The 22106-nt window shown below is 32.1% G+C and overlaps 3 protein-coding genes across 3 annotated transcripts; 2 read left to right on the top strand and 1 right to left on the bottom strand.

Annotated features, from left to right (window-relative positions):
- The first annotated feature begins 22 nt into the window (after positions 1–22).
- LOC115699870 (serpin-ZX) lies at positions 23–3058 on the top strand. Its single transcript, XM_030627415.2, has 2 exons — positions 23–537; positions 1936–3058. Exons 1-2 carry the CDS (start codon positions 148–150, stop codon positions 2716–2718), a joined length of 1173 nt encoding a protein of 390 aa, XP_030483275.1. The 5' UTR covers positions 23–147; the 3' UTR covers positions 2719–3058.
- An 8343-nt stretch (positions 3059–11401) lies between these two features.
- On the top strand, positions 11402–15518 carry LOC115699864 (nucleobase-ascorbate transporter 3). The gene is made up of 14 exons (XM_030627408.2): positions 11402–11913; positions 12445–12542; positions 12671–12847; positions 12958–13058; positions 13163–13238; positions 13343–13402; positions 13476–13660; positions 13773–13869; positions 13980–14066; positions 14162–14220; positions 14317–14408; positions 14520–14597; positions 14743–14903; positions 15068–15518. The coding sequence occupies exons 1-14, from the start codon at positions 11712–11714 to the stop codon at positions 15284–15286; spliced, it is 1692 nt and encodes a 563-aa protein (XP_030483268.1). The 5' UTR covers positions 11402–11711; the 3' UTR covers positions 15287–15518.
- A 3075-nt stretch (positions 15519–18593) lies between these two features.
- On the bottom strand, positions 18594–21745 carry LOC115699857 (probable disease resistance protein At4g33300). The gene is made up of 5 exons (XM_030627403.2): positions 20893–21745; positions 20414–20808; positions 19969–20324; positions 19674–19879; positions 18594–19602 (listed from the first exon to the last, which is right to left on the bottom strand). The coding sequence occupies exons 1-5, from the start codon at positions 21599–21601 to the stop codon at positions 18770–18772; spliced, it is 2499 nt and encodes an 832-aa protein (XP_030483263.1). The 5' UTR covers positions 21602–21745; the 3' UTR covers positions 18594–18769.
- Positions 21746–22106: the final 361 nt, after the last annotated feature.

Genomic DNA, 22106 nt, shown 5'->3' with positions numbered 1-22106 from the left:
GTTTTTCCTGATACGATGAGGGCATTTTGGTAAACTAATGTCATCGTGTCATGTCGGTTGATTTGATTGTATTATTATCTTTCTCCCTCAAATAAATTCACACAACTCTGTTTTGTTGCGAAGAGAAGACCAAAAATCAATCAATCAATGGATGTTAGAGAAACCGTAAGCAACCAAACCGACGTCGCTTTGAGCCTCACCAAGCACCTCCTTCAGACCCATGGCAAGGACTCCAATGTGGTCTTCTCTCCTTCTTCGATCCATGTAGTGCTCAGCCTGATCGCCGCTGGCTCTAAAGGTTCCACCTTGGATCAGCTTCTCTCCTTCCTAAAGTTTAAATCCAGCGATCACCTCAACTCCTTCGCTTCCGAGCTTGTCGCCGTCGTACTCGCCGACGGAACCTCCGCCGGTGGACCCCGCTTGTCCTTCGCTAACGGTGCTTGGGTCGAGAGGTCTCTTCCTCTCAAGTCTTCTTTCCAACAGGTTGTTGAAAATACTTACAAGGCGACTGTGAATCAAGTAGATTTTCAGACCAAGGTAAGAACTTTGTGATCGGCTCATTTCAACTTTTTATTAGTCTCTTAATTGTTTTGGGTTTTTTTTTTCAACACAAGTTATTGTTTTATTTGATTTCCCCCTTTTGTTAATTTCACCTAATTTTAGTGGGTTATGGATTTTGTGATGTAGTCATTTGAAATTGTTTGGTGGCCCTAAAATTGATAGATTATTAAAGTTTGGAATCGAAGAATTAGGCCATTTCTGTATACATTATATATACTGAAGGTTTCTGATGTTGTGAGGGGTGCCATTTTAGTTCTTTATATATCTCAAGAAGAAGAAATGTAGTGAATTTATTAAATAATGTTGTGTCAGTTATGTTGGCATAACAAGTTATTTACTCCCTTTGATGATCACGCATGGCAAATTGGCTATCTTTCTAATCTACCTCCTAAATCAGTAGCTGTGTCTTAGTTGACAATGGTATTTTGGTTCAGACGATTTATCTAGCATCGTTCAAGAGCAATTTTATTCAAGTCAATTTGAATTTTATTTCTTTCTGGCTGAACTTTTGTTTGGATTTCATGAGGTTATTATTGCTATGTAGAATGCAAGAGGATCAATGAATTTGACAAAGTTCTAAGTTTGCCCCTTTTACTATGATAGCTCACATCATTTAGGATCCATTTGGTTGGACTGTATGAGGGGAAGGTGATAGGATATAGTGCTCAAATGTAGAAATTAATGAATAGATCTCAGTAGGGAGTAGGGAAATCATTGATAAACCAGGAACAAATGTAGTGGCCACAGGCCACCAAGCAATCGAGAGGCTTGGGTCAATATATGCACTGACTTCATTAAAAAGCATTAGCGTCAGTATATAACTAATGATGCTGCTTAAGTTTGGTGAACAGCGTCTGTTAACGTTGTTGACCAATGATCTGGGTGGCGCAGAAGGTCTTTTCTTGTGCAGTGTACAAGAGAGAAATAGAAGTTGGGATATGTTTTGTTTGTATAATTACTATGTGGGTTGGTTCTTATTTTTATTATACAATGCTAAAGAATAATTATGTAAATTTTACTCAAGTATCATTAGAATGGACATGTTACTAGAAAGAGGATCATTTAGAATAATCTACTCACTTTTGTCTTCCGTCCTAAAGATATCTTACCAAATTACTTACCACTCTACCTCACATCCATTCACTAATAGTAATCTCTCCACCCATATCCTTTCTTCCGCTTCTTCTTCCTACCAAGCACTCCTTAAGATTTATTGATAACATAGAAAAGAAATTTATACCACTCTGTATTTATGGAAAGAATGATACAGTGTTTGTTTTGCCTTTATTTGTTCATTAGTTATCTTAGTAATTCTACTTACAAGCTAGTTTTTTCAATAATTGATTCCGTGTATTGATCTTGGGGTTTTTGAAGGCTGCTGAGGTGACAGGAGTAGTGAATTCATGGGCAGAAAAAGAAACTAATGGGCTTATCAAAGAGGTTCTTCCCTCTGGTTCAGTGGACAGCACAACCAAGCTCATTTTTGCCAATGCATTATACTTTAAAGGAGCTTGGAGTGAACAGTTTGACGCTTCTAAAACAAAAGATAATGACTTCCACCTTCTTAATGGAAGCTCTGTCAAAGTACCCTTCATGACCAGCAAGAAGAAACAAGTTGTAGGCGCATACGATGGAGTCAAGGTATTAGCTCTTCCTTACAAGCAAGGGGAGGACAGGCGCCGTTTCTCCATGTACTTCTTTCTTCCTGATGCTAAGGATGGGTTGCCAGCTTTGGTGGAAAAAATGGGTTCTGAATCTGGCTTTTTAGAACGCCACCTTCCTCGCCAACAAGTTGAAGTGGGAGACTTTATGATTCCGAAGTTTAAGATTTCCTTTGGGTTCGAAGCTTCTGATACTTTAAAAGGTTTAGGACTGGTGTTGCCTTTCTCTGGTGAAGGTGGTCTTACTGAGATGGTGGACTCACCTGTGGGTCAGAACCTCTATGTTTCGGACATATATCATAAGTCATTCGTTGAAGTTAATGAAGAAGGCACAGAAGCTGCAGCTGCTTCTGCTGCTGTTATAATGTTGAGATCTCTCCGTGTGAGTGATAAAATAGACTTTGTTGCTGACCATCCATTCCTGTTCTTGATCAGGGAAAATATGACTGGAATGGTGCTATTCAGTGGTCAGGTGGTTAATCCCCTTGCAAGCTAAATTACATTTCTGTAAGGAATAAAAATTTGACTGGTTATTAGCTGCCATTACGTGGTACCCCTGAATCGAGTGAGTGAGTTAAAAGTACCATTGCACTTGCTAATTATTATAATTGCGGCTTCTATGGTTTTTGAATGTTCTTTTAGTTGTTGATGATGTTGTATTTATCTAATTATAGAAGAATTATAGTACATACCCATGTCTGGGCTTAGCTCGAGGATCGTTGTTTGTTAATTGCTGGACTTATATGTTAAGACTCGGATGGAAGTATGTAATGCAACATTGTCCTACATATTTGGTCAATATAATCAAGTTATCAAATTTGAATTTGAAACTAAAATATCAAGTGTCGTTTAGTCATATTAATTGATCAAATTTGAGTGAATATAGATAAAATCTCTTTTTAATTTGTCAATTTTTCTTAAGAGTAAAGTTTGATGATGTGGGCTTTGCTAAACAATTGATGTAAAAATTTAGGGAGTGAAAAAAGATTAAAATCAGGACATGTCGGCAGACTGGGCATTAAATACTTCAAATCACGTTTTGACTAACTAAATGAGGAAAGAGATGGAATGGAGTGTGTAGTATGAGGCACATGTATGGATCTGAGTTTGTGCCGCAGTATAATGTGGACAATGTTGTACCAATAACAAAACAGTGATGCAGCAAGAAATGAACAAGAAAAACACAGTTTTTAGAGGTTCGATCTATGAGCATATGGTTAGTTCATGGTCTACTCTCCGGGAGAAATCAGCCACCAATGGCCTGGATCTTTATTGCTATTACACACACCCTTTAGTTACAATGAATATGGTGTTTGACACCGATGTTTACAATCTGTTTTTGAACAGAAAGATTGCTCCAAGAACATGAGATTAGAGAGAGAGAGAGAGAGAGATTTTGGTTCTGATGTTGAGTCCCTCTCTAGATAGGATAGGAATTCTTTTATAGGTTCTTTGGATTGAAGGGAGTTGAATAGAGCAACTGATTTAACTACTGATGGCATTCGGTAAACTGATTGGTTATGTCATATTTTAGCTTAGGAAATTTAATTAATATATATTCAAAAGACAATTTATAACTTCAGTAACAATAATTAGAATAAATAGGATTTATCCTTGAATTATGATTCTTATAGAATATTGTCTTTTAAATTTTTTGTTTATTGTAAAAATTTCCATTGAATTATAAAAGTTGTTGCAAATGTCTCCTTGCAGTTACATTCTGGTCATTTATTTAAATAATTTGTTGATATATCACTTACGTAACATTAATCTAGTCTAATTTAAGATTCTAGTCAAAAAATAATTACATAATTAACGATCTACTTATAAATTATGAGAATATATGTGTATTTTTAGAGTTATTGTATGTATGTTTAATGTGAATAAACTAAATTTTAAGTAGTTTAAAATTATTAAATAAACTCTTATAGCATAATTGTACTTGTAATTCACAACCCATATGCAAAGCAAATTGTTATAAAAAAATGAGAAGAATGTAATTGGAAAGAGATATTTCCAACTGAAGAAAAAAAATTGAAAGCAAAAATTCTATTTATTCTAATGAATAATAATAATAATAATTACGTAATTGACATTTCTCCAAACCCTGTAAAAAAACAAAACTTGAATCACAAGTAACAAGTACACAAAAAAATTGTTTGATTTTAGATTAATACATATTAATCTTCAAAAGTAAATATATTAAAATTAAAGTCTACAAGAGGATTACGTAAAAGGGTAAAAAGAGATTAAAAGACTGGACTGGACAAGGGTGCATGTGGGAACTCAAGAAACTTGTGCCGTTTTTTGTGCTCACTTAACGTATAACGTGGTATCAACCTATTATTACTTCATTTTGTCAGTTTTTATATACATATAAATATATATATTTATATCCGTTACTCTATGAACCATATAATGATTTTTCAAACTACAAATGAGGTACACTGTTAAATATTATTATTACTATTATATTTTGAAAGGGTTACCTGTTTATAATAAGTTATTATATGATTTTTCACGTGGGGTAGCGATTAATTATTATTAAACAAAACAAAATTTAAAAAAAAAAACGTAAATTAATATTAGCGCGAAATTTAAAAAATTCTCTTAGAACGGTAGCTTCTGTCTTCTTCTATTGGTTATTAATAATAATAATAATACAGCATTGATTTGAACGAATACCGCTGTTGTAATTTCAATTCCAAAAGCTTGAGAAATGCTAAAAGATAATGGAGTCTCGTACTCTCGTATAATTTATGACGTGCTTATTAAATTGTAACTAATAATTAAGGAGAAAACTGAATCAATTTAAAATAAAAAATAATTAAAAATAATATTTTATTATGATGTTTATTAAATTTTATAGAAAAGAAAACTATAATTATATTATTTTGTTTATGTACATAACTAAAAAAGATAATCAGAATGTTTTAATTTGATAAAATTATCCTTGTTAGAACATGTAATTACATTTTGTTTATAAATTTTAAAGGACATATTTATTTTTTTATTTTTAATTAATAAAATTAAAATTAAAATAAAATAAATTAGGAAAAGGAAAGGTATTCCCTATAAAAATAAGGAGGGAATTTTTTCTTTTATTTTCTCTCTAATTTGTATGGGTCTCACTACTTCTCTCTTTTTAAAAATTAGTAAATAATTGTAATTCCCTCTAAGAAAACATATCATTAATGTAATAATTTTTAAAAAATATCACTAATTAATGGTGCCGAATAATAATACTCATTAACTAAATACTACAATTACTACTCGAAAGTCTGATGAATTAATGAAAAGTTCAAAGTATCTTTTTTTTAAAAAAGTCTTTTATTTATTTTTTTAGTATTTTGGTTTTAATTTTGCATAGAAGTTGAAAGATTCCAAAGTTAGAATGGGACCTAAAATGTAAGGTGAAAAGTGATTATCAATATTGTAAAATGGGATATATATTGAATATACATATATATATATATATATATATACTTTTTGGATCTATAGCCGACGTGTTGGTGTGGCATGTGGGTGGGTCGTCGTCGGAAGTATTCTTATTAACTGCATTTATATGGGAAAATAAGAAGAAAGTTAGGATTTTGATTAGACCTCTAAACAATCAAGTGCTTTTGGACCTCATTCATCTATTCAGCCTTTATTTCTCTTTTATTTTGGGGAAGAGAAATGCAAATTATAACCTCCTATTACAATTTTTTAATTAACTTCTACGTTTGAAATTAAATGTCTAAATATTTTTTTATAGCGGTATTCGTTATAGTTACAGTATCATCCCTGTAAATTTTTGAAAAATTCCTAATAGTTTACAATATCAAAAATAGAGTTCCTGATATTCCAATTTACCACGCTCGTTCAAAAACTTCAAACATATGTTCGGCACTGTAAACTATTTGAAATTTACATGGATGATATTGTAAGTATAATGAACACCCCCGTGAAAAAAAAATCTAAAAAAAATATTCCGACGTGTGTTTTCGGGCATGGAGGTTGACTAAGAGGTTGTAACAGGAAGTTGACGGTAGCACTCATCTTTTTCAGAAATATTAAAAGGCATTAATGGTATTTAGTACACGTGTTAATATCACTATTAGTTTAACTAAATATCGAGTCTCATATAATTTAATACAATAACTTTTAAAGAGTATTGCTAGCCATCGTAAAATGACATATTTTTTCTTGCTTGAGAACAAAAAGAAAGAAGACAATCCCATTCAAATTAAATTACCCTAATAATTACTTTCTTACACTATAATAAATATTATCATTTTATTTACTTTATAATGTAATTAATAACTTTTTATATTTTTATTTATATATTTAATATGAATTTTTTACATATATTTCAATAAAATTTTAATATTTTTATTAATTTTTTTTATACATTTTTATTAAAATAAAATTTATTTTATCCTAAATGCATTTGAGCACAATGATAAAATTTTAATTAAATATAATATTATCTCATTTTTTTAGCTAAATTTAGCATAAAATTTACACCATCCATTAAAGATGATCTAAAAGCATCTCCAATAAAGTGCTATAAAGATGGTATATATGTATTTTTTAGCTTATATTCATAAAATTAAACTCTAACACTATTTGACGCGTCAGGAATGAAAAGGCGCACAATAATTATCATTGTAATGTGAACCAATGTATTGATGATATCTGCTATTTTTATGCCGATTTAAAAGGTGCTCTCCTTCTTGCTGTTTTCTCGATCCAGAGAGAGGTTTGGTTGCCTTCTCCTCGGGATTGGCTAAAACTTAATTGTGATGTTAGAGTGGGATCGGAAAGCTCTTGCATTGCGGTGGTGGCTAAAAACCATTCTAGTGAGGTGGTTTGGGCTAATACAGCAAGGTTGGATTTCTCTGATGCTTGTTGTGGCGAGGCAGCTGCATGTTGTTTAGCTCTTGAAACGGCAAAGCGCGCTCAAGGGGCACAAGTTCATCATCGTAGAAAGTGACTCAAGAGTGATGATCGATGCTCTTAATCAAGTGTCATCGGTTTGGGGGATTGAGAACTATTCTTCTTTGTGTTGGAAACTCTCAAGATGTTTTGATGGATGCGTGTTTACTTGTATACCCAGATTTTGTAACTTTGCCGCTCACAATGTGGCCAAGTGAGCCTTTACCCACAGACAATTTGATAACTTAGGAATCTCTTCAATTCCTCAAGATTTATTTTGTAATGACCGTGAGGTCTAATTTTATTTATCAATGAACGCTTATTTTCAAAGTATATAATGTGATCTAAATTTAGCACATACTAAAAGTTGTGCCAAGTTTAGCTACCCTAAAATATAGCATGGGCTACAATATTTTACACCATAATAAATATTATTTTTTTATTTATTCTTTTGCCACTCACTAGTACTTTTAATGACTTTTTATATTTTACTGATTTTAATACACTTTTAATTAAAATTTAATGCACATGTTGACTTTTTTACATATTTGTATCAAAAATAAAGTTAATTTACCTCTCTAATGCATGATAAAATTGTAAAATTTAGACTAAATATAACATTAATTAGCTCATTTTTAACCCAAATTTAACACAAAATTTACTCTACAGATGATGTAAGAGTGTATTAATACAAGAAATTTTTCATTAAATATGCTTAAAACTTTACCCCACTTCTAAATATATTTTCCAAAATAATTTAATATCAATCTATATCCTTAGTTTATTTTAACATACACATTCTACCCCTTTTAATTAAAAAACATCTCTTTCTTAATTTAGATATGAAGAGAAACCTCATGAAGCCCTAAGTTCCCTTCTCGTCATTGTCGCCACCATCAAAAGCCCCTCGCCCGAAGCCCTACGTTCTTCTAGCACCGCCTCTTCTTCTCCCATCGAAACCCCCAGAAGCCACAAACCTTTGAAAGCACAGACGCCCCGTGGTTCTTCTGTGTCCTCATCGTCGACGACTCACCAAACCAAAGCCTTAAAAGCCGAGAACCACAGATCCTTGTCCATCGTCGCTACCATTGAGAAGACGAAGTGGGCGACAATCTGCAACAATTTTTTTAATTATTATTATTTTTACAACTGCTAGTTTCTTGATAATAATCGCAAAAACATTGAGAAATTATTAAAAAACTGTTGTGAACATGAAATCCTATCGATAACCTAAATTAATTAAAAGCTAACTTTGAAGTTATCATCTATCAAAAACCTATCGAAAAAATTATTGAAAAGCCATTAAAAATGTATGTCAAAAAAATGTCGAGAAACCATCAAGAATAATTTATCAAGAAACTGTCGATAAACTATCGTGAAACTATTAAAATATGCATCACTGACCTTCGGAAAGTACATTTAGGAATACCATCGAGAATCAATCGAAAAAGCATCAAGAAACTATCAAAAAAATAGCTAAAAGACAAAAAGATGCAAAAAACAAAATCAAATCTACTTAGTTTATACATAAAAATATACAAAAACTACAAAAATTATGCAGATATAATGCAAACAAACTATATACTTAAAAATTACAATACCATTGATGTTTTTTTTTTCTTTTTGTAAATTAAAAAAAGACATCCATTAATTATGGAGGTCTAACCCCAACTTAGACAATGGGGTGGAGGTGCGACACTGGCTGTCTTGTGATCTCGGATGTGCGATTACGAGAGTGACAGAGCGGCTGGCTAAGGGGATGGAGTTCTTTTAGTTTGGTTGAGAGAGAGAGAGAATGAGCTTTTATAAGAAAGGTAAAATATGTATGTTAAAATAAAATAAGTATAATTTGGTATAAAATTATTGATTGGGAATTTATTAGTTGTTTGATAAAGTTTTACGTATTATGTGGTATTATTCCTTAAACCTCTAACTAAGATTCAATTAGTTAGTTAGTTGTTCGTTAACTAACTTAATTGTCAAATATGAAAACAAGCTTCTTGAGTCCATTAACCTATATAAAGTGGACTATACTCATCTCATTTCATAAGAGGATAACAAAAAGATTCATCCAAAGAAAGGAGAGAGAAACATAACACAATAGAAAGGAGAGAGAAACACAACACAGTAGAGAGAGACATCTGAGAGAGAGAGAGAGAGAGAGAGAGAGAGAGTTGAGATTGGAAAATTATATTGAGCAATATTGTCAACTATTTTGACTCGAGTTAAATAAGTTAATGGGTGTTGAGGAATTACACCATTGAAGACTTACTGCTCTTGAGATTGATATCTCTAATTCACCTCATTAATAAAAAAAAAATAGCAGTAGTACTTTTAAATTAGAGTATGATTAGGTTCACATTGAACTTAAGATCAGAATCAATATAATTTTTGTGTGTTATATCTGAAAGCTATCTAAATTTATCTATATTTATATATTTGATTTAATATATGTTTACTGATTTGATTCTTGATTTATTTATTTTAATTTTTATTTATTTAAGTATGATCTTAAAATTAAAATTACAAAAATTATTTACTATATATCAGAATTAAATTTCTTACATATTATAAATGAAATTTCCTTCATAGAGTACAATGTGAGGTTATTAATGAGTTCCATAAGAGAGAGTAAGTTCCACGCGCTGTTGTGGAGACTACTTTGATATATAACTAATGCCTAATGGTAGTTCTGTTCCTCGGTAAACGACAAGGCTCCAACGTAATCCAATTTAATATACATATTACATACCATACCATTCAATATAATATAATTAACTCTTTCTTTGTAGAGAATTGTGAAAAAAAAAAAATTTACAGCATAAATACTTAAATTTAGATTCCGGTTACAAATAAATACTTAAGTTTAATTTTTGACAGTAATAATACTTAAGTTATAATTTTAGAACTTCTGTAAGTACTTGGTTAAATAAATTGCCACGTGGCAATCCTTGATTGGTCCAAGTCATTAAATTTTTATTATTTAAAAAAAATTAGTTCAAATATACCAATAAGAAAATGATACATAGATATAATGGCTTAACATTTAACCGTTGGGTACCTACAGAGTTCCAAAAATATAACTTAACTATTATTACTGCCAAAAATTAAACTTAAATATTTATTTGTAACTGAGAGTTATACTTAAGTATTTATGCCGCAAATTACTTAAAAAAAATATTAGTGCGTAACACTTATTTCAATATCATATTATTATTAATGTAATTAAGTATCAAATTTTATATAATTTAAAGAAAATAATTTTTAAAAAATATTATTAAGTAACCGTGATTCATTACCTATAAAAAATAATAGTTACCAATAATGCTTAATAACAATGCTCTTACATAAATTACTTGATGAAGTCCTTGATGAGTTTGAACCATTAATTTAGAATATTACAATTGGACACTATCTTTTATAGGTGATGCGTATGATTAGTTAATAATATTTTATAAAAATTATTTTTTAAAATTATATAATTAATTAATTATAATTATAAATTACTTAATTAAGCACATACATAAAATACAAAACACAAACTGAGAAAGAGAGATAAAAAGAACATTATTATTATTGGGTACTAGAATACTTTTTATAAATGGTGCTCTATTATTATTAGTTAGTAATAATTTTTAAAAACTATTTTCTTAACTTATATAAAATTTGATACTTAATAACAGCAAATAATATGATAACAAAATGAGTGCACCAACAATATATTTTTAACAATTCTCTTTATTTATATTAGAGAAATGCTAAAGGGCACTAGTATCACTATTTGTCCAACTAAATATCGGGTCCTATATACCATTTTGGACCATCTATTTTACAAAAGTTACCAATTGGACCCTGTGTTTTGTTAAATGATAAAATAGACCCTGTATTTTCTAAAATAGTACAAATAGGACCTTGAATTGATTTTTTGTCAAAATAAAGTTTAATTATAATCCGATCTAAAAGTGCTATGACAAAACTGTTTACATTTTTTGTATCTGTTCGTATTAAGCATTGTCTTCAAGTTGGTTGTATTAAAAAAAAAATCAAAAATTAAGCTCAGGGTCCTATTTTTACTATTTTAGAAAATACAGGGTCCATTTTATCATTTAATAAAATACAGGATCCAATCTATAACTTTTGCAAAACACAGGGTCTAAAATGGTATTTACCCAAATAATAGTTTTTAGAGAATATCGCTAGCTAATCGCAACGCGACATATCGTAAAAATACTAGGCACCACTGGTGCCTAATAGCAATCCTCTTTATATTATTATTCTTTCTTGAAATAATAAGGCTAATAAAGACAAATATATAATAACTCTTCTCTCTTCTTCCACTCACAATAAATAAACTCTTTATTTTCCTCTCTCTCTCTCTCTTCTTCTCTGTTTGTGGGTCTCCATATTTTCTCAGGTCGGTGATTTAATTTTAGGAATGACTAGATAGGAGTGATTAGTCAGTAGTATAGAGCAAAGTAAAACCAGAATAATAAGAAGAGCAACGGTTTCCTTCTTACAAATCTCTTGTTTTAGTTATTTCTTTTCCTTTTTTTTTTTTTTTTATCAAAGATGGGAGAAACAGAAAACCACCACCACCAACATCAAAACCACAACCACAACCATAACCATAACCACCAGCAACCGCCGCCACAGGTGGTTGCTCCTCCGATGGCGCCTTCACTTCCTCTCGGAGCAGCAAGGGGTCCCACTTGGGTTCCAGCTGAACAACTCCAACAGCTTCACTATTGCATCCACTCCAATCCCTCATGGCGTTAGTCTCTCTCTCTCTCTCTCTCTCTCTCTCTCTCTCTCTATATATATATATATATATATGTTTTTAGGATCTGGGTATTTTGGATTTCGGTTTTTTTATTCAGATTCATATATTGTATTGTTATTTTTTAGTTATTCAGCTGAAAAAGATTCACAAAGTTGAGCCTTTTTGTGTGTGTGTGTGAATAAATATACATATATAGTATATGTTCTTCTTTATCATTTTTCCTTTTGATGTAAAAAGGTGTGTGCTTTTTTCTTAGTGTTAGTATTATTTTATTTTTCTTTCAACTGCATGTACTCTTAGTCTTAGTCTTGTGAGTGGGGTTGCCGTGAGGATCTTAAATTACCAGATATATATATATATATATATATATTGGTTTCGATTAATAAATACTTTTAATTACAACTTCCAATCTTTTATATATAGTTTAATTATTGTGAATATTTTTGTGTGGTAGCTTTAGCTTAGCTTATGAAACTAACTAATTGGTTTCTGGTATTTTAAATTAAATTAATAATATTGCAGCAATAGCAGTTATTCTAGCTTTCCAACACTATATTGTGATGCTGGGGTCTATAGTTCTGGTTACTAACACACTTGTGCCTCGAATGGGTGGAGACAGTGTAAGTTATTTAATTAATCCAATATGATATATTGTTATTTTTAGAAAGAAACAGAAAAAGAAAAGGCATTGATCATCATGTAAAGTTGACATATTCTTGGTTTGTTGTTGTTGTTTGTACTGAAACAGGGTGATAAAGCCCGAGTGATTCAAACATTGCTGTTTGTGGCAGGAATCAACACACTTATTCAGACTATGATGGGGTCCAGGCTTCCTACTGTCATGACTGCCTCTTTTGCTTTTACATTACCTGTCTTATCTATCATCAATGACGTTTCTGGTAGGGAATTCCAAGATGAGCATCAGGTATATATAATTATATATTGTAGACATGTTCTGCTTCAATTATTGATGTTGATTTCTTACTAAACATGGATATTTATATAGCTTCATAATTTCAATTTTGATGCTTGCAGAGGTTTCGTTACTGCATGAGAACTATCCAAGGTTCTCTAATTGTCTCATCCTTTATCAGCATGATACTTGGGTTTTCCAGGGCATGGGGAAATTTGACACGGTATCAATCATATTCTTCTCTCTCTCTATATATATAAATATATTACTTTCATCTAATTTTCATAATTGTTTAGCTGAACTTCCTCACAATGATTTCCCCTGCAGCTTATTCAGTCCAATTGTAATCGTGCCACTGGTTTCTGTTGTGGGACTTGGGCTCTTTGCAAGGGGATTCCCACTTGTAATGTCCACAAAAAACGCTTTTCGTGTCTTCATAACATAACATAACATTATTAAAAGCCTTTAATAACACTTTTTTTTTGTTTCTCCTTTGCTTGTATGCAGCTTGCTAACTGTGTAGAAATTGGCCTGCCAATGCTGATATTCCTTGTTATATCCCAACAGGTTTGTACAAATTTGCAATTTGTTAAAAAACATTTCCCCAGCAATAAATTAACTTTACCATGTTCCGTTTCAGTATTTGAAGCGAATCCATTCCACGGCTCATCAAATTCTTGAAAGATTTGCTTTGCTTTTCTGCATTGCGCTCGTCTGGGCTTTCGCTGCTATCCTCACCGTTGCTGGTGCTTACAACAATGTTAAGCAGCAGACGAAACTAAGCTGCCGTACAGACCGCTCTTTTCTTATGTCATCTGCCCCTTGGTATGTCAAGATTATTACTTTCCTAGCTAACAAACAGAGTTGTTGTGTTTCATTCTGCAAAAGGGTCTTCTTCTCTTGACACTGTTATGATGTTTGTTTTGATCATCCATAGGATCAGAATTCCATACCCCTTTCAGTGGGGTACACCCATATTCAAAGCAAGCCATGTCTTTGGAATGATGGGGGCAGCTCTTGTTGCATCTGCAGAGGTTTGTCTTAATTTCAAGACCAAATTACTCATAGAAAGAACTCATGAAAAATAACTAGTCTGCTGGCTATTTTCTTCTTTTCTGGCATGTAATTATAAATTTCGATGCAGTCAACTGGAACACTTTTTGCAGCATCGAGGCTATCGGGTGCTACAGCCCCTCCAGCATATGTTCTCAGCAGAAGTATTGGGCTGCAGGTTGCTATGATGAATATAATTGTTAATATTTTACTTTACAATCAAGAATAAAAATATGGGGCTCTCAACTCTCAACTGAATGTGTCCAAATGCAGGGTGTTGGCATGTTGATTGAAGGAATTTTCGGTGCTGCTGTTGGCAATACTGCATCTGTGTAAGCAAACAGTGATGATTGTATTTGATTTACCTCTAAACCATTTTCTCCTCTCCTAAATTTTAATGGCAATATACTCTTATTTGATTGTTGCAGTGAAAATGTTGGCCTACTTGGATTGACACACATTGGTAGCAGAAGAGTGGTGCAAATATCAACTGCTTTCATGTTCTTCTTCGCCATATTTGGTTCGATTCTTTTGTTTCTACTTCTTTACAAAAAAAAAAAAAAAAAACAGGTTCATTCGTTTTGTTTGATCATCTTTATTCATTCATGTCTTTTTGTTTTTTGGTTTCCAGGAAAATTTGGTGCCTTCTTTGCCTCTATTCCTTTACCAATATTTGCTGCTATATACTGTGTCTTGTTTGGCATTGTCGGTGAGCGATGTTTCTGATGCTGCTGCTGTTATAGTTCTTTAAACATATACCGTTTTCCGTCTACTTTTCTTTCTCAAATGCTTTCTATTGAGTTCTTTTTTACTATAATCTCTTCTTTTTCTTTATTATTATTGTATATTTGCAGCTGCTTCTGGAATCTCATTCATACAATTTGCAAACTGTAATTCGATGAGAAACCTATACGTTTTAGGCCTTAGCTTGTTCCTTGGAATATCAATACCCCAATATTTTGTTATGAGCACTGCTTCAGATGGACATGGACCAGTAAAAACAGATGGTGGATGGGTAAGTTAGTTAATTATGCTTGCTTGCTTTTACCCGAACAAAACAGTTACGATGATGCGCCTGGTTGGGTCTCACCATTCTGTTTTTATTCCTTCAAACTGAACATACACTCAAGAGAGTTTTGTCATGAGAAAATATGTGTTTGTTTGTTTGTTTGTTTGCAGTTTGATGACATATTGAACACAATCTTCTCCTCTCCACCAACTGTTGCCATGATTGTTGGGACATTGCTTGATAACACACTAGAAGCAAAATATGCAATTGATGACAGAGGAATCCCATGGTGGAGACCTTTCCAAAGCAAGAAGGGAGATGTTAGAAATGAAGAGTTCTACAGCTTACCTCTCAGGATACATGAATATATGCCCACCAGATTTCTCTAAACTAATAATCATATTTTTGGCTCTGTATATTACTACTTTTCTTTTTTGGTCTACCATCTTTAATCTGTTAGCACAATGTTTGAGCTTTTTTTTAGGTTGTGTTGTGTGATAAGTTGTAATCAATGAACACTTTGAGCTTTTCTTTTTCTTATTTCCTTCTTCAGAACTTACAGGACTTTAAAGAGTCTCTGAAAAAGAACACTAATATTATTTTGGTCTCTCATTTTGAAAATGACTCCTGAAATTTTAGAACCCATTAAATATCATATCCTAGTTAGTGTTATAAATACAAGTGGTAGGCTGTTTCGGCTCACATTTATTCGTGTTTTTCAAAATGCGTCGCGTAAAAAAATATAAATTGTGTCGTTCTGTGCTAACAATTTTAAAGGGTAGATTTGAGATTTTTATACCGTGCTTGAATTCGTACCATGCTTATGTCAATCTGGTTTTTTTATATACAAGTTCGAATTCGTGTTCTTTATTTCTTTAAATTTTATTTATACAATTAATATGATAATTACTAGATTGTTAGTATTTTTTATAGTCTCAATTGTTTTTATATAATTTTTTAATAATATTTTATAGGTAATCATATAAAAAAATTATAAAAATTATTAAACTTTAAATATTTATTAATAAATACTTAAATTATTATTACTATTATAAAATTATAAGGATCTAAACATAATATGTTTTTGGACAGTTCATGTTTACGTGTTGTGCTTGTCATGTCGTGTCGTATTTAAGTCCGTGTTTTTTATGCTATGTCGTGTCAATTTGTAGTATTGTGTTTGTCGTATCGTGCCTAGTCCCATATTTTTTTGTGTATGTGCTCGTACCTCTTAAGCTTGTGTTTGCTTCGTGCTGTGTCAAAAAACATAGTTCATATTTACAACATTAATCCTAATTATTTTTAATTATAATTTTTTTTTCTTTTTTGTCGTTGATTTCTTGGGAGTTGATGAAACTATGATTAGTGATCAAAATCTAAGACATTTTAGGACCAAGTTAGACATTTTGAAAATCGATCCAATCCAATAACAATCGATATATCTAATTACAATCGATCGTCAAACATCAAATATTCAATTATGATCAGATCGGATTGGGTGTTATTTTTAAATATCCAATCGAATCGAATCGGGTGTTCGATGAGGTGTCCAAAATCCAATACATCCAACATCCAATCAAACTAATTAATATTTTCATTTAGTTTGGATTAGTAATTAGATTTTATGTTGTTATATGTAAAAAAAATATATATATCTATATATAAAAATTAATATTAAAATTTTACTTTAATTTTAAATTGGATAGTTCCAATTCATTCCAATAGATACTGAATTTAAGATACTTGATGGATTTGATCCGATCCAATAAATATTAAGTTTAAAATATTGAATAAATCCAAATTAAACTAATAGATATACATTAAATATATTTAATGGATAGAACCAATCCAATCTAACATTTATTGGATGTTGGATTGATTGGACGACTAAAATTTATTAGATCAGATCATATGATAAAATTTATCATCTATTATATAAATACATCAAATCTAATTAAGCCTAAAAACATTCGATGTAATTCCATGAAAATCTTTATTTAAAATGACATGTATGTAGTATAGAATCCTTTTAACATAACATGGCCCTTATATATTAGTCTACCAACCAAAAAAGGTAGGAAAAAAATTAAATAAAAATATATTTATATAAAGACAATGGGAAAGGAAGAGGTAAGAAAAGTTTGGAGAAAGTGGAGAGAGAAAGAATATATATTTTGTTTGGTTGGAAATAAAAGAGGATATATTTATAGAAGATGAATATTGGTGTGGAAAAGAAGTTATTGGATTTTGGATCCCACCAATATTTTTTCTAATTTTAAGATAAATCTAATAATATTTATAATCAAAATAATACAAAAGCAATCTTATTTTAAAAATAATAATTAGTAAATTGACTAAAATATATTACTAAATCAATAATTCTATTGATAAAACTTTAAATTTGTAAGTAATACTACTTAGTACTAATTAAATCCTATTGTAATATGATTAAAATTTTAATTTCTAATTTTTAAAATTATATTCACTTTCTTTTGGAAGATTGTATTTAATAGAATCTTCACGTTGAGAAAAAAAAATTAAAAATCATATAATATAATAAGTTTATTGTATTTTTTTAATAAAGCTTTAGCTAAGATAATACAGAGGATATTCACTTTGTTTCCTTTTCACAAAAACAGGAAAAGTCTATGCTGATTAAGCCGGCAGAGAAATTTAAAGCACTCCATTGATTTTTTTTTATTATTATTTATTTATTTATTCAAACATATAAATTTGACAAAATAATAATTTTCTACAAGTACGAGTATACTATTACTAATACTATCCATCCAAAGCTGCCTTGGAAATTGGTACATGATCATATATAATAATAATACAATAAATTGGAATATATAATATTATGATGATGATAGTTGAGTAGGCCCAGCTTATTTTTAAGAAGCAAAAATGGCTACAATATCTTTTTAAGTAAATCAATGTGAAAACAAATAAATTAAAATTGTGTTAGCCATCTTCTCTTCTCTTCTGCATCATATTTGATAATTTGAAAGCCAATATTTTGGACGTTTTCTGAATTTCAACCATTTTTATCTTTAAATATATAATTTTCTTTTTTTGTTCTCTAATCCCTATCAAATCAAAAAATACGTCACCCCATTAAAAAAAAATTGCTAATAATAAATTAACAAACTAAAACTAAAGTCTAAAGAAGAAGAGAAGGTTCACTGTTATTTCTCACTACAGTTATATGGCCCCCACACGTTTTCTCTTCTCTCTCAAATCCGCGTATAGATATTATTATTATTGTTCTGTTTTTTCAAAGAAAATAATTATAGATAATCACAGCCCATGGTTTTTATTTATTTATTTATTTTTTGACTTAAAGTGCACGTACACATGAACTGAAAGCATTATAAAGTAATTCCAAGTCTTCCCAATTCAGTTCAGTTCAGTTAGTTGCCTAGGTCGTCTTCACTTCAGTAGTTAAATGTTGAGTTATTGACTCATAAATTGGGAACAAAAAAAAATGGTTTTGAAAAAGAAAAAAACACATGCATATGCTTTTTAGCCTAAAAAATGTCTTTCCTAGTAGTGCTCTAGACCAAAAAGAAAGTCTTCTCTTCCTTTTGATGATATTTTTAATCTCAGTAGGCCAATGAGGAATAATTATATAGTCCAACTTTGATGAAGTTGGTAGCACAGTTTCTAAACTATTTTTGTATGTTAGCAAGAATATTACTAAAGGAGAGATTGTTATTCCAATACTAAATTACCAATCAACATGGAAACTGTTGAATTATAATTATTTTTACCATTTTTACATAAACATAATGGAACATACAACACACCTTCTGATCTGATCAATAAGCTCTAAATTTATTTACAAACAATATACAAAAAACATAAGATGACTACTCGTCAAGCCAGTCTAGGCTGTACTGTGTCTCAGCAACCTGAATGTGTAGATTGGGCAATGCCTTCTTGGTACTCTCCCAAAGCCAAGAGACCTCGTCGTCACAGATCACGTGACGAAGAGACTGTGGTGAAGCATCAAACTTTGGCAAGCTGTTGAACCTTGAACACTCTCTCATGTCAATCTTTTCCAAGCTTGACAATCTATCTATCCCTTGAGGGAGACGAGACAGTTTAAGACACTGAGAAATGTCAAGGTACTTCAACCCAAGTAGCTCACAGATTCCACAAGGAAGTTCCTTTAGTTCAGGGCATGCATATAACCTCAAGATTTGTAAAGTCCTGAGTTTTCCCATATCAGCAGGTAAGTGCTTTAGATTGTGGCAGTTGGTGATACTCAGTGTCTTGAGGCGCTGCATCTCACAAATGGTTGGAGGTAATTCAAATAAATCCTCACAATGATCAATTGTGAGTTCTAACAAGGAAGGGAATATATGAGGCAAGTCTACCATTGACTGCTCAAAGCTATCTTTGATATTACAGAGGATTACAGATAACTTCCTCAAGTATTTGAGGGGAAGAGTGGAATTAGATAATTCAGGTACAGAAACCTTTTCTAGCCAAAGACTCCTCAAATTGGCCAAACTCAGAAATTCAGGGAAATTTCTAAGTGTGGCATTAGCTGAATTGTAGTTTATAATTATGAGTGCCCGGAGCTTGGGCATGTTGTCCAAGAAGCTTGGTAAAAAGTACTGCTTGGATGAGAAGTTCAGTATGAGAACTTCAGCCTCAGGAAACTCCATTTGGAACCAGTCCATTTCATTCATTTCGCCTGTAAACAAAGTGTTAATTTTTCTTTTTTCCCTTAAATAAGGATGAAGGTAATAGTAGAAAAAATATTACCTGTATGGATTGAAACAATCCGAGCGTTAAATGGCTGCTGTGAATTCCTCTCCCACTCTTTGGGGACAGCCATTTCTCTCCTTGGCATAAGCAATCGCTCGCGCTGGTTTATATGGTCACGATTGCTTATATGGAGAGCAAGGTCCCTCAACACATCATGCTGAGTAACAGCAATATCATAGTAACTGCTGTATACATCCCCATCTCTGCAATAGATCAAATCAAACACAGTAAAGGATTGGTCACATAACTAAACCGATATAAGAGATAAAAAATGAGTTTAGTATAATAATACCTTGAATCTTTCACAAGGGTAAGTAAATTTTTGTTTGCAAGTTCAACAAGAATTGCAAAGGCTTCTTCCTCATCGATATCATGTACTTCAACCCACATGTTGATGAGTACATCAAGAGGTATCTTCTTGTCTTCTGGAAATGCCCCCAAATCCAGGAAACACCGTTTCACTTTATCATCAAGCCATTTAACACTCATCTCCATCCTCACAAGGAGTTCGTTCTCATGGGAGTCATTAATAGGTTCCCCACGCGATAACCGGTTCTTGGCGCTTGCCCAATACATTTCTGGTTGGTCCCTTAACGATGCACCAATGACTTTAAGAGCCAAGGGAAGCCCTTTACACTCATTCACAATCTGAAAAAAAGAGCGAATATAAGCAAGTACTCAAGAACCCATTTGAGAAAAACAAAAACCATGAGAGAGTGTTCAAAGTCCAACAGTACCTGCTTGATCAAATTTACATTAGCACCGGGAGGTATTGTTTTTTGGCCAAAGGCAGAGTGGCAAAACAGAGAGATAGCATTGTTTTCCCTTAATAACTCAACCTCGTAAGTGTGGTTGATAATGGTTTGGAACTTGAAACGAGAAACGACTAACCATGTGCAACCGGGTATTTTCGAAACCAAACGTTGAAGCTCAGGGAGTGACCACACATCATCCAAAACCACCAGAGTTCTAACACTTGCTCTCCAAGAACATTGCAGGTTCCACTGTGGAACGACGTAGTTTGGGCCCAGATTTTCGTTCCCCGAAAGATATCCCCAAATGCTCCTCAATAGATTATCCACATTAGGAGATTGTGAAACCGTCAAGAACAAAATTTTGTCATTGAAATAAGCTATAAGACACAGAGTTAGAAGAAAACCCTCGAAATTCATAATGAGTTATAAGAGATTGAACTGAGATTGATTTTTTTACTTACTTCGAACCTCGTCATCTCTGCAAATTTCTTTAGCTAAGGTGGTTTTACCCGAACCTCCAATTCCACGAATCCCAACAACACTCGAGTTGTTCCCAAGAATCATCTCCTTGACCTTCTTCTTCCCCAAATCCAAACCAAAATTGATCAAATTCCCCTCCAAGTTCATCTGATTATCCTCCTCCACTTTCTTCAAAGCTTCCTCCATCCACCCACCGGTTTCTCCACCGCCAATTTTCATGGAGCCAAGCCTCTGTTCAATCTGCTCGAACCTACTGTCTATTCGCTCGAGCCCCCTGTCCATTCGCTCGAACCCCGCGTCGCTATCGAACCGGATGTGGTGGACGTCAGCCAATATATTAGCCTGAAAAGGACCCTGCATAAACTGTTGGACAGTCTTCTCGAGCTTTTCCATCTGACGAGTCAGCCTGAGGTTCTTATAGACGTTAAATCGGCCTGTCTTCAGGACCTTTTGAGCTAGCTCGTTGCCTTTCTTTAGAGTGACGGAGAATTGATCGAGCTGGAACTGACGATGGGGTTCGAGCTCAACCCCTATGTACTTGATCCCCTCAATGGTTGGGAGGAAAGAATTAATGTAATGAATGAGGTTCTCGGCGCTTGATCTGCAAAAGCAAGCTTTACGGACTATGGCTGCGAGAGTCTTGAGAAGCTCCGTGGCTATCTCGCCGGCGAAGAAATCGGTAACCGCCATGAGTGGTTGTTAGAGTAGAGAAGAAAGAAGAGAATTTTGGAATTGGGAGTGAAGAAGAAAGCCAAGTGGAATTGGTTTTTTCAATTCATTCTTTTCTTTCTTCTACTTCTATTCAAGTTGGCGGTAATATATCACTTTCTATAATATATAAAAGTTTAGACTAATATTTTTCTTTTTATTTAAAAATTTACCAAAATTAGGTTTTTCTCCTTTTAAACTTTAATACGTGCTGAACTTTTTTGGCATTTAGTGTGTTTTTTTTTTTTAACTATTAAAATTTAAAGATTTTTGTAAAATTTTATTTAATTTTACTAATTCAGTGATTGTTTATGTACTAAATCGTTAATATCTACCAAATAATGTCTCTCAAACTTTGATATATATCAAATCGTGTTTCCTAAACTTTTATTCATGTTAGATTTTTCCTACTAAATTAGACAAAAATCTTTAAATACAACAATCTCAATAGTTTGGGAGTGTTTTAATGACTTTAAAAATTCAGAGG

The sequence above is a fragment of the Cannabis sativa genome, chromosome X, assembly GCF_029168945.1.
Source record: "Cannabis sativa cultivar Pink pepper isolate KNU-18-1 chromosome X, ASM2916894v1, whole genome shotgun sequence".
NCBI classification, from domain to species: domain Eukaryota; kingdom Viridiplantae; phylum Streptophyta; class Magnoliopsida; order Rosales; family Cannabaceae; genus Cannabis; species Cannabis sativa.
This window is presented reverse-complemented; position numbering and strand designations above follow the sequence as displayed.